This window comes from Sylvia atricapilla, chromosome 3, assembly GCF_009819655.1.
Source record: "Sylvia atricapilla isolate bSylAtr1 chromosome 3, bSylAtr1.pri, whole genome shotgun sequence".
Classification (NCBI taxonomy): Eukaryota; Metazoa; Chordata; class Aves; order Passeriformes; family Sylviidae; genus Sylvia; species Sylvia atricapilla.
This window is the reverse complement of record NC_089142.1, coordinates 56,603,986-56,617,934: the sequence shown is the minus strand read 5'-3', so window position 1 is coordinate 56,617,934 and position 13,949 is coordinate 56,603,986. Positions and strand designations below refer to the sequence as shown.

General features: G+C 35.5%; 1 protein-coding gene across 2 annotated transcripts in view; it reads left to right on the top strand.

Moving 5' to 3' along the window:
• AHI1 (Abelson helper integration site 1) overlaps positions 1 to 13,949 on the top strand; it is an 88,389-nt gene that overhangs the window by 51,611 nt on the left and 22,829 nt on the right. For both annotated transcript variants that reach the window (XM_066315434.1, XM_066315435.1), the window contains exon 20: positions 12,649 to 12,707. In XM_066315434.1, the coding sequence (XP_066171531.1) occupies positions 12,649 to 12,707 (59 nt within the window). The remainder of the gene's footprint in view (positions 1 to 12,648; positions 12,708 to 13,949) is intronic.

Below are 13,949 nucleotides of genomic sequence, written 5' to 3'. Positions count from 1 at the left end.
AAAGTCTCTGCCAAAAGTGATTTGGCCTAAGTGTGCCCTTACTTTCCCAGTTATGTGGATCCTATAACAACGAAATGTAATTAATTCCTAAGTAGAGAGGTCCTGTTAACTGTTTTCATTCTGAGCTTGTCTATAATTTTGAGTTATTGAGCCACAAGACAACAACGTGCTTGAATGAAATTTCAGCTGGCCACGGAAGGGGAGACAGTCTTTCTGCCAAGGACTGTCCAGTAAAATTCCAGTTCTCTTGTCCAGCAGAAAGCTCATGTCAGCAAAGATGCTGTCTATACAGCAATAAACATGAGTGAATAAAATGGGAAAATTGATTCCTGCTTGTATTGCTCCAATCCTTCTGTTCCTGTCATTTCCAGAGGAGATGGGAGGACTATGCAAAAACCCAGTAGCAGCCATGATGCACAGGAGGGAGACATCTCCATCTCCCAAGAGGAGATCAAAGTACTTTGACTTCATCGCTGGTTTTGACAAGTTAGCAAAACCTTATTGCATCAAAAAAAAAAAAAATATGTTTTGGACATACATTATCCATCCTATTTTGGTCCACATGTATACTTTTTCAACTGCTCTAAAAAGCCTTTGCCAATTATGTTGATAGATTTTTATGTGTGAAGAAATTAAACTTCCATGGATTCATATGCACCTTGTTATTCTCATTGCTGAAGCACTAATTTCAGTGAGAGCAAACTTCCCTGACATGATTAATTCTATTCATATAACACCTTTCAAGTTAACTTTGGTGTATGCGGTCTGTAATACGCTCTGCAGGAGGTTGTGGTACTGATGCAGTTCGGTCATTGCAGTTTGATATGGATCATGCTGGTCCTGTAGAAACTAATGATAGAGGATGGTGGTTTGGGAAAGCATTAAGAAAGCAGAGGTCAGGTACAGAGAAGTGAGGGTCTCCATGGGTATGTAACTCAGACATTGCTGTTGTCACACAGTAGTTTGCTGTTACATGCAGAGCTGGCCTCAATGTGCTGCCTCAATTCAGATGAATTGACAGTTTCACTGGAGCCTGCATGCTTATATTCAGCTTGCTTTCTTGCTTGCTGGAGGTTGTAGGGAGCAGTAACTCATTGCTTGTTGACCTCAAGTGAAGTGCTAGAATTCTATTAATAGAAACTGTACTTCTGAAAACTTGTATTTGGGTGTTTTCTGCAACCTTATGGCACGCAGTGAAGGAAGAGATTGCAGAGGTTCCTTTCTCATGTTTTCCTCTCACAATTAAGGCTCAGTTTCTTCAGTTTTTACTTCTTCAGGCAAAGAAAAGGATTCCAGTGACAAACAGGTAAATTGAAAAAAACTCTTTTAGTGTCTCCCCTGCTTACTTGTCCCTGGGCTTTGTTCTGGCTTGCTGGACAGTTCTTTTGCAGAAGGCTCTTACTTGACCCTGTAACAAATAATATTTGACACTCTGTATCTCATCTAAAGATTGATTCCAGCATACTGATTCCCATGATTCTAGATATCACATCCCCTTTTCCTATCCTGTCAATCTCTACTCCAGCTGTCTGTCTATGCTAGCTTCTGGTGCCTCATTGATTGGGGTTTTTTTACGTATTAGCTAAAGGGTGTTGCAGTGGCATGAGCTGACACAAGTCTTTCTGGAATCCTTTCAGAGTCTGACTGGTCAAAGGAAGCGGACTGTTAAAGCTAATATGGCAAGTAATAAAATACAGAAAATTGGAGCTTCTTTCTAAGTATGCATTGAGCATCTTTTAGTGTGACAAATTGCCTAGTAACAATTTGAAATGTCATGAGAATTCATTTGCCAAACTTCTGGTTGTTACTGTGCACCTGCAGAGCATAAGATTCACTTTACTAAGTGTTGTATTTTCAGGTGAAGACCTTGAATAGGTTTCATTTTCCTACTCCTTGCATCTTTTATTTTTCATTAATGGATAATCACATTTAAGCAGAGATCACCTCTATTGTAAAAAAGGATGATTCTGTCCTTTTGTGGGGTTTTGTGACTGTCTCAATACAGAGGAGGTATCCATGAGACGTGTCACCTCTTATGCTGTTCAGGAGACTGTTGTAACAGTTATACATGTTGCTAGTTGAAGAGCTTCTGTCATGAATGTCCTAGCTAAAACCAAGCTAGTGTTTCTTTCCTATAGGGACTCCAAGCATGTTCTTGGAATTTTTCATTTTTGAAATAATTTAAAATGCAAGTTCTGAATATATATATTGATTAGTTAGTGGTAACTTTTCACCTTTTGTGTCCACCAGTTCAGTCTAATATAATGTATATTCTGCCAAATTATGTTTGCTTCCCATTTGGCTGCTTCTGCATAAAAAGTAGCAACAAGAGGAGAAGAAAAATAATTGTTCTACTGTTATTTGCAAGATTTGGAGTGTAGTGCCCACCTAATGCACATCTACGATATACCATATCATGTGTACCTTGATAACAGTATTTTATTGGGAATTTTTTTTCCTTCTGGTACAGAACATAAAGGAGACTTTCATCTTTGTTTGCTGCTCACACATGTAAGGGATCTTCAGCAGTTGTAACGGTGGTTGTAATTAAGACTATTCCTGCAAATCAGCTTTTCTTACCAAAACACTTTTCAGAGTAAGTTCCAGGAATCACTCAAAGAGAACAAGGTGTGTCCAGGATTGTCTGTATCACCAGTTCTTGAGTTAATAATTGGCACATAAGTGTGTGCAAAAACCATCTAGGAAGGTTTACTGAAAAAGGCTATTAAAACATATGCTTTGAGACTTCCAAATTTAAGAGTGTTGCTAGACAATTTGACAATTTTCTGTGGTTTTCAGTTGTTTGGTCCTTCTGAAGAGGCAAATATTTGTAGCAATTGGCAATGAAGTCAGTTTCAAAGAAACTCAGGTGTCATTCATAATGCATATAAATGGGGGGTTCCTTTTAGAAAAGACTGTGGAGAAGAATTTCCTGTCCTTGAATAACCAGACCTTAACACCTTCCTCTTACTGATGAATATGAAAACTTAGCACTTGCTGCATATGTCTGCATCTTCGCTTATTGGAGATGCTGTATGAGCATAGTCAGTAGTGATTTTAGCTGCAACTGGTAGTCAGACCAGAGTGGATGGGTCATATAATTAGGCTTACATGTTAAAGTATGCAGGTTTGAACAGTTTGGCACTACCTATGTGATGATGTGAAAAAAAGCTAGTATGGTATTGTATTAAGTATTTAAATTGTATTTCATGATACTGTAAAAAATATTGAGTCGAATGGTATTTCTTCATTCAGAATTTAATTTTCATTATTATTTTTTGCTTATATCTTTAGATTTGCTGTGCAAATAGTCTTGCTTGCAAAATTCCTATACAAACAAGATACTAATTCACTGGATAGGACTGTTACTTCTACCTTCTGGCTTGCCACTGAGATAGTGAAAAGTCTTACTGTCTTGTAATCCCAGCTGTAGCATTTTGTACTCCTGATTGAATCTTGGAGAGAATTCTGTTCCCTCCAGGATAATCCAGAGTTTTAGAAATGTGGTCTTAGCTTAAGGCTGGGCACAGATACTCTATGAATCTGCCTGTATTGATTTTCCTTCTTTTATCTCTCCTCAGATCAGGTACCACTGTTGTAAATTAAAGGGAGTATTGCCTCCTAATTAGGTTCATTACAAACGTTTTCAATTTTTTTTCTTTTTGCATACTGCCCACCTAAGACCCAAACATTCTAAAAATCAACTGCTGTAAAAGCAGTAGCAGATTGCTGTTGCATTCTAAAAACCTTTGCAGACCTTGTAGGTAAAGGAAACTGAAAAATCAGTATCACTATTGAAAAATCAGTATTGAAATCTGTGCCCCACTGGATTTCCAATGTGTTGCTTTAATGTTGGACATAACATTTCAGTATATTTTTCTCTATAACAGATTATATCAATATTAGTCTCAAGTGCTTTTTCATGTGTTAGTTACAAGGAAGTATATTCAGATTTTTGTTACCAAAGTGGTTGAAGGCCAATATTTTATTTTCCTATACAATTAGATACTAATTAGAAGGTGCTTACTTATTCATATATGTTCTAATCACTGATACATAGAGAAACTTCTAAAAGTAGTTTGTTTATAAATTTTCTGAAAACTCAAAAAGTGTCCATGTGGGAAAACTCTCACGGAGTAGATTTGTGTCATCACACATATATTTCCATGAAATACCTGTCCACTCTAATTTCTGAACTACAAAAGGGAAAGTAAACTTGAGGGTGTATTTTAAAGACATGATTTTCTATTTCTGAATATAGATGTATGTTTGCCATGAAAGTTTTTCCTTACTCTTTTGATTTGAGATGAAATTAAAAAACTTATGTAATGGTTTCCTGGTATAGTGTCTGCCAATGGTCCTGCATTTTTCAGGTTTGATAATGTATGAATCGTTTAGGTATTTCATGCAGTTTTCTGGTAATATTTTGTCAAAATTAATATTCAGTACTGGCTGAAAGTACTTATGTCATAGAGAAAGTCGTGGCTGTTCTAGTCATGATAAAGACCTGAAATATCAAGCTGACTTATTTTTTCCAGCATATTGCACATGATGCTGGTGATGCTATTTTACCTTGCATGTAAACGTTAGGAAAACGCTAGGTAAGTTCTTCAAGATTTGAATTTTTCTTTAGGTTTTTTTCCAATCAAGATGTGATTTGACGTTGTGAAGCTTACTAGATAATATAGAAATTCAGTAGTTTTTGCAGTAGCTGGTTGTTTTTACTTAGCTGACAAGACTTTGCATTGCAAAAATGTGTTAATGGCTGATTTTGAAAGATATTTGTAGTATTCTAAGCATATTTTCTTACAGCTTTCCACTTGTAGACTGGCAAGCTAATTTGATTTAAGTAACTGCGAGTAACTAGCCAATGCTGAATTCCTGTTGTGGGAAGAACCATGCAAAAAATTACTTTGTTTTCCTTTCCTGCATAATTTTCATTCTTTGTCTTTTATCTGTAGTTAGGTATGTTTTTTTAAAGACATGAGTAGAGTCATGAGGCTGTAAGATACTTGACTGAGTTGCAGACAGTTAAATTCTATTTAACTGTATCACATAGGAATTATCTGTATTAATAAATAAAAATTAACTCTTCTACATATTTTTAGAAAGCAGATAATAATAAATTGTCCTTAAGAACTCCATTTCCTCTGATTCAGGGAGAGTGAGTTAAAGCAGAAGCAAAAATATTACTAAACCCAAAAGTGAAGGTTGCTACTTCAGTGTTGGACATCTACAACTCCAAGGGACTGCAGGTTTTATATTTGATGAAGTATTTTTTGGCTAGACAGCATACACAAACTACATGCAATAGAACACAAAATAAGTTTCTTTTCTATTTTATTTTGTTTTGTTTGCTTTTAAATAGTCCAGATGAGCTTAGGAAAACTAATAATGACTTTCTCAGGATATCTGCAGCACTAGAAGAAAAATAACTCTTATTAATACAAAGAATGCGTCATAGTCTGCATTTTCCTTACATCTTTTTTATCTGTTATCTAAAAACTTGTAAATAATGCTGCCAATCTGATTTCAGAAAGCTGATGGTATCTGTGCAGGCTTATTGATGTTTGCTGTGGAATCACTTTCTGTTCTCCAAGTTGTAGAAAGAAACAACTGGATACTATAACCTCTGCTCATTTTCAGTGATATCTACTGCCATTGTGATGTAATGTTAGAAGTTGTCGTAAATTAGCACGTTCCTGATTAGCATGGATTCAATAAATGTTCTTTACTTCAAAAGAATGCCTGGGACACGTGCTACTACTTGCATTGTTTATATATGGTACTGTAGAAACTTAACATTTGCAAGAAAAATGTAAGATGATGGTTTGATTAGATTACTCAGAAATAATTAGGTGGGTGTGTAGGCTGCTAAATGTATTTGATTATAATCTCTAATTAAAAAGTTGGATTTTTTAATTGTTTTTGTGATGCAATAGTTTTTACTTCATTATGCTTTTTGTAAATAGGGGCCCAATTCTACCTCTTCGTTATGCCTAAGTACAGAATAAAAGTTTTCAAATGAAACCCAAAGCCAGTGACAGACAATCTCTATAGTCCTCCTCATGAAGGATTATCCTCTGAGCAAACACATGTATGTGCCCTTGTATACCTTGAACCAGGAATGAAAATGATGGCTAACCTTGAATGAATCTCTCTATGCATTCTTTTGGCTGATGGGAGATATAATTATGTTGTGGGATCTGGCACTGCCAGAAGCATGTTAGTGTTTTCATGTTAGTGCTGTCTGATTCTGAGGTCTCTTATATGAGGATTGGAATTGGTTGATGTTACAGCAAAGGTATCTCTCTGTGGATCTGCAGGTGTGAATTTAAGCCCTGCTCTGTTCCACTGCTCCAGTGTTCACTTAACTCTGCTGCAAGGACAAACTACCTGGTCACTTGAGCTGTGGAATCAGACAACCAGATGTATTAGCTAGAGATAACTGCATCAGTCCTTTGATAAGGAGGTTACTGTGTTAAAGCACACTAGGCAGTTGTGTCTCTCACATCAGGAAAGCTGTGACTTGCTCATGGTTTGGGAACACAGGATTCTCCTAGTAGCTGCAGCTGGGGCTTCCACTGGGAAATCATATGCTGTGTTAGAGAAGCTGCAGCACAATATATGGAACTGCAGGGTCTGGATTGTGTAACTCCCTAGAGGCTTTTTTTCTAGATAACTCTTTTTCATACCATGTTTAGTAAACAGTTGATTGAAAAAGTAAGCGTTACTTACTTTTTCATTGAAAGCTTATCCTTCTGTACAGACTTTTCTATATTATGTAGTATTTTGAATGGTAAACAAAGCCAATTATTGACATAATTTCCCAAGATTATTTTGTTAGTTTACAAGTTTTCATTGTGTTACTAGTGATGGGGAAGGGAAACAAAAATAAATTATGCTTTTCTACCTATCAGCACACCTGTTTCAGCTGAACTTGGAGAGGTTTTTTTATGCAGTACAGCTGCCAGAGTTTTTTTGTTTCTCATTTTACTGAAATGTATGTAGCTTGTAAACAGCTCTCATAATCAGTGAGCAAAATAAAGTAAGAGGTATTTCTCTATATAACTTTGAAAAAGTGAAACAGGAGAAGAGAGGGATTCTATTTGTCCTATAGACTCTGGGTTTTGGTTTTAAGTGGATAGATTTAGGTTCATAAATTGGAACCCTACTTAGAAAGTGAGAATGACATTGAGGAGATAGTTCAACCTTTTCCGGATGCTTTGATAGAAGAAAATGTTAGGGAAGAGAAAAGGAGAGGTGCTATTAATGGCATGGGCTGACACTGAGTAGACTCCTGTCAGTGCAGAATACACTTCAAAAATATTACAGCTGTTTGTAGAAGACTTTTCCATTAGGTAATGTTGCCACCACAGCACCTTTGTATATACAGCATGTGAGAGCTGCCTGTTGTAAGCAAATACATTTTAAATGGTTTGTAAGAGCACAGAGTCACAGCATTCTTTAGTTTGGAAAAGGCCTACAATATCACTGAGTTCAAGCTTTACCAAGACTCACCGTGTTAACTAGACCATGGTGCTAAGTGTCACATCCAGTCATTTCTTGAACACTTCCAGGGTTGGTGATGACTCCACCACCTCCCTGGCCAGCCTATTACAGTTCTTAACAACGACCTCTTCCATGAAGAAATTCTTCCTGATGTCTAACCTGAACCTGCCCTAATGCAGTTTGAGACCCTTTCTTCTTGATCTGTCACTATGATACAGATTAAACTTCACTAAAACAGTTTTCAATATGCTTTGGTCCTGTCAGTTCTCCTGGTCAGTCTGGAATATCTTCAAAATCATAGGTAGTAGACTAGGTTATGTAGAGCAGAGTTGGAAGTGGGTTTTCACCTAAAGCAATGGATATTAGCGGAACATTGCTTTGCTGGTAAAACAAAAAGGTACGCTTGTGTTAAGTACTGCATCCTCTCCTTTCATTTTGTGTGAACTGCATCTGAAAATGTTTATAGTGGGTTTTAAATATATTTGGGATCCTCTGTTTAAATAAAGAAAAACAGGTTGTTACCCAGTATATAAACCATCTTTTTATGTAATGACCTGATTATTTTTGATCTATTTGAGCATAATTGGTTTGAGGATAAAGTTTTTGAGGGAAGATTAATAAATATTTATATCGTTACAAAATTATCTTCATTCCCTTACATTATAAAGAGTTTGAAAAAAAATGCAGAAATAGCTGAAAGCTTTTACTTTAAAAACCTCTGAACTTTTCTTTGAAACCTTCAGAACCCAAAGTAGAGATTATATTGCATATTAAATGATCCTTCTGTCATAAAGGTCATACTTTTGGGCATACTACTGTGACTGTGCTGAAAACATGAGTTTCAGTACTGGAAACAGTTTTAAAGCCACAGAAGAGAAGAAGGAAGAGGAGTGAGGTGGTCTGCACATACTCATATCTGACTTGACTTTTTTCCCAGTGTTTGTTATTTAATTGGGTGTATTTTAACTACACTGTGTTGCAAGAGACTATGATATAATTCATAAGAATGTCTGCAATAAGAAATACCATTTCCTAGAGGCATTGTTTATTTTCATGTCTTCCAGGAGTTTTTTTTTTTTTTGTGGTTTTTGAGACATTAACAATTAGTATAAACCTAAAGTAAAACTCAGTTAAAAACAGAATAATGTATAACTAGAGTAGGTAAGATTTTTTTTTTCGCTCTGCATACTTTAGAGGTGTTTGGCACAGAAATGTCTGAATATTAACATATTTCAGTTTTCTTAGATATATATCTGTCCTTTGCTCTGTGATTTTCTGAGAATTTTCCAGGATTAATTTTTGGATGATTTCATGATCTATAGATTCTATATGACTGGAATCCTTAGAGATTTATTATGCTCAAATACCTTTAGTAATTGAAAAATTGATTAATCAAGAGCATTTCAGAAATGCTCTTGATAAAGTAATCCTTCTTTTAAAAAGTTAAAAGCCTTCTTTTGAAAAATTCATTAAAACAGGAGTTCTGTAATAAATGCTCTCTTAAGATTTTTTTAAAAAGCTTTTTTTTGCAAAAAAATTTTACATTGAGTGGTTATAGAGTGTCCAGTAGAATAAAAGTGGAATTATGTGACTGCCTAGAAAGACTTTTGTCCCTATTCTTACCTCTTATGCTATTCGTTTAAAACAAAATCACTAAAGATACTGTTATTTAAAAGGAAATGTTCTTAATTATTACAAGTGCTATTCTGGGGCACTGTTGCTGCTGTCATATCAATTTCTACATAAGTCTTTTTGGTAGTGAACTCATCTAATTTATGCATTTCAGACCAACTACTTAAAATTTGATCACACTGATGTGTTTATCAGAGGGTCGCTTTTCAGTGGAAGCTTGCAATAAAACTGGGGACTTGGTATTACAGACACATTTTGGACTGGACAACTGCTTGGCTTCTGTCTTCTTTCCTCTAGGCTGCAAAAAAAAAAATTGCCAGAAGTGACCAAGGGGAACTGAGGATACTTTCAGTTTACAGTTCAAATTGTATAGGAAACTGCCATAGTTTCTGACTCCTCTCAAGGCAGACAGATACACTGTTTTTCAAACCAGTTCTTTGATAGGCTTAGGACATAATTGTAACAATAGGATTATGTGGACCCTAAAGAAAAGCTGTCCTGCCCTTAAACTGTGTCAATGTGAGAATTCTGATCATTTGAGGTAAAGGATTAGCATCTATCCTTTTGAGATGCCTGATTTGCAGCTAGAAATTGGCAGTAGAATCTCCTAGAAGTGATATGTTCTTCTCATCTAAAATTCCATTTAAAGGAAACCACTGAAGAATCAATGCAGAGTGATAAGAAATGCAAATTCAAATGTTGAGACTTTCATAGGGAAGATTAACTTCTCAAGATGTATATGACTTGGAAGGTGAGGACAGCAGATAAGAAAGAAGATTGTTGGAGAGTACAAGTAAAACATCTGCGTCAATAAAAATGCTTCTCCATTAGTGATTCTGAGGCATCCTTAAGACAGGACAGTCTAGATTACGCTGGGTGTTGGGGGTGTTTCAGGCTTGACCTTACAAGGGATTTAATGACCTTTCTATAAGCTCAGACTAAGCGAGAGTCCCAGCAGGTCACGGTGTCCTGTAAACTTAAGGTTTAGATCAAGTGGAAATGTCCTTCTGGAATGCGGCCCTCAGTCTCAATGTAGTAGTTGAAAAGCGTGTACAGCCTGGATGAGAGAGAACCAAAGCAAGCACTGCTGAGGCTGTTAGTCACACCTGCTTGATGTCATTTACATGCTTCATCTAGCATGGAACCATATCAAGCCTGTAGCTGTGGAACATTGTTTTAAAATTCTACTGCTTCATTTGGGGAACAAGGGATGGATATTCCCTTGCTTGCTGAATGGTGCTTGTTTTGTGAAGGAGGAAGAAAATGAGGAAGGTTTGAACAGATTTTTTGTTGGTTTGAGTTTGTTTGGTTTGCTTGGCATTTTTTAATATGACCCTTTTGAATGTAGGGGCTACTAAAAGAATGCCTGATGATTAAAAACAAGTAACAGATCACACTAAAGTCTATTTTGGGGTAACCAGTAGGCATGATCATAGAGTATTTGTGCCCAGGTGTGCTGTGATCAGTCTATACCTCAAGCAGAATAATAAGAATGTTCTGTTTGTTTTGTCTCTAGTCATGGAAAACACTGAGTCTGAACCAGTGCCAGCTTCTAGAATTCTGTACAGCAGTCCTTGTATCTTTGAGTTACACATCTGTCTCTGTCCTATGCTTGCAGTGTAGCAGGTCTGTGCTGCCCTTTAAGGGGGCTTATTTGGGAATATTGGTCTAATCATACAGTTTTCAGCTGAGAAGCAGCTGAATATAGAGGCTGCTTGTCAGGAGTACTGACATGCATAAACATACAGTCCAGGAGCACTTGGTCAATGATGTTACTGATAAAAATGCAGATTAATGTTGTTAATTAGAACTTGAATATTTTTCCAGACGAACAATTGTTTTTATCAAATACTTTATAAATCTTTTATCTTAGTAGGGTTTGTGTGAATTGGCACAATACTCCCATGCTCAAACTGGCTGTTTATAAAGTAAAAGATTTTATCATACAGATGTTTTATTGGTTTTCAATTTGTTTGTTTTTTATTCAAAGACTTGATACAATGTGTATGTAACAGTATATCCATATGTTGTATCATCTCTGTAGCATCACATTTTCTGACTTTGTGAGTGTGTAGATAACAATATTAATAGGAGTCATATCCCCACTGACTTTTGCTTAATGCTGAACAAATGTTCTGGCAAATAGTTTATTTGAAAAAAGGTTGCCTTCAGGACTACTGTCTTTAATATGGGTTGAATTCAGGAAATGGTTTATCTTCTTGTCTCTTTCTTCTTCTTAAAGGTGGTGGGAAAAAGTAATAAAGCAAAGTAAGCCTTTCAAAATAAAGTATTTCAGAATTTGTTCAAGATTTTTGAAATTACTAAGATAAAAATGCTTTTAATAATCCATTATTGCATTATTTAGAATTTCTCACAAGTAAGAGATTAGTCACATGCAGATTTGCAGGAGCATGGTTTAGCTACAGTTATTTGAGCTTGCAACTTTTATTCTAGTCAGAAATATCTAAATATCTTAATATCTTAATGATTAAACATTTATGAGTAAATCTCCTGCGAAAGTCAAAACCACTAGACTTTAGAAAGTATACTGTAGGTGGAGTTGTGCAAGTTTCCTTGTGGAGCTCTGCCAGTACATGGGAATCTGGATCTGAAAAGTCCTCTTTATTCAGATACTCGACTCCTCAAAAGCAGGTTTTTGGTGTGGCAAATGAAAAGAGTTTTCAGAAGTTATTTTTCTTTAAAAACAAAACTTGTTTCAAAGCTAGTGTCTCACAGAGAAAATCCAGTGAGCTTAACTCTGTGTTGCCTGGCATTTCTGTACTTAAGAAACTGTTCTCCAGTGAAGCGGTTGCATTTTTCACTGTCATGTTCAACGATTTTCAGATTTTTTTTGTATCTTTTCTTTTTAAGATGTTTTCTTAAGTGTACAGCTGAGGAGACCAATAACAAAAAGATAAATCCATAGATGATGAAAGGATTTTCCTAAGCTTAGTAGTTAACATAATAGTCTGAAAAGAAAAGAATTTACAAGTACTTGTTCAAGTGTGCTATGTAGAGAGTGAATAAAATAAACAGCAAGATGTGTTGTGATAGAAACTCAGATGATCAAAGGGGACTACTGAATAGGAATAGTTATTCTTTCAGATAAAATAAGGAAGTAATTCCTTTGTGAATTTTTGTGATCATTTCTGTTGGAAAACTTTGTATGCATTACTTGGAAATTCAATGAAGAGAAAGGCAATACAGCCTAGATAATAGTGTCAGCTTTGAGCACGAGGTGGCATGTGGACATAGCTTGAGCTACTTCTCCAAATCATTTGAATGGAAATATTGGATTAGTTAACCTTGTGTCAGGTCTGTTAGTTAAATAAACCCTCCAACTGTTCCTGACTGAAGGATGCATAGTTGTGACTGAAAGATGCTGCTGCTTTTCATTAGAATTTTGTCAAACATACCCTGCTAACATAATGATTTTAAAATAAAATGGTTTATTCGATGGAAAAGGATAACAAGCAGAAAATTCACAGCCTTTTCTTTTCACAGGGTGCTTCAGCCCAGTAGGAAATCCTCTTAGTCGAACCCTATTGGGTAGACTACAGAAGGTAAGGAATTCTCTCTGCATTTTTTTTTAAATTGATGTTTAACTATAAAATGTCATTATTCACAAGTTCTCCTTGTAGAGAGGTGGGTTTTTTTAATCCTGTCTTTATTCAAAAAAGAGGTGTCTTCAAACCAATTGTCTACATGGCCAAATTAGCTTATCCTGTGACCAGCTGGTAGTGAGATCAGATATCTGCAAATCAAAAGCTTTATATTTTTTTCATTATTTATTTTTGTTGTTTAGAAATAAATAAAATACAATCACGCTCCCAGTTTTTACTAATAAAACAGATATGGATGAGTAGCTGAGAGAAAAGCTAAGACAATTAACTTGGAATGAAATTCTCATTGCAGCACCATGTTTTCATTGTTTACTTCATCTTTCTGTAACAATTTAAATCACAGATATCCTCTCTTTACTTAATTGCTTATCTGTTAAATATTGATTGTAAACTTACTCTGATTATATTGGTTCTTTTCTTTATTTCTGGTTTCCTGATCACCATATTAAAAATCCAACAGAATCTGTAAATGCCATTAATTGCAACTATACATTTGATGAACCTGTATTAAACACAAAATGTATTCAACTAGTGAAAACTAGTGCATTTCAGTAGAGAAACTAGTGAAGAAAAAACAAATGGTGCTTCTAGATACTGAATGCATTTGTGTCTCCACGAAGCTGGGCCTGCTGTACTGGAGGTGTTGAACTTCCTGCTCTCATAAACAAAATGCCATGGTTTAATATTCTGTTGTAATTGCACTAATTTTAATTCTTGAGAGAAATGTTATAAATGGACGTAAATTAACTTGGGTCATTTACATCTGTTCTGCAGTTTCAGTTAGGGGTTTTGTTTGGATTTTTGGACCTACCTTTTTCGAACAGAACCTGTTAAGACAGTTGTGGAAATCTTGTAAGATACATAGGATTCACTAAGAAATTTTGAAAGCATAGTTTTAAGTTGGTGTTGTGTTAGTTGCTAAATTATTCCTGTTTTCATGTTTTCAAATTTTTATTCATCAATATGTAAATTTTGGGGGAAAAATACATATTGTTCAGCCAGTACTGTAGTACCACAGCAAGTTTGATAAACATTCGTAGGATCAACTGTTTTGTGAAATACCAAGTAGCAGCTAATTTTAAATGTTTTTTTCTGAGATGGCTAAATAAAGGTTTTGAATAATTTTTTTACTTCTTCCATTATAAATGCATTAATATATATAAGTGCAGGTTAATGGAGTAA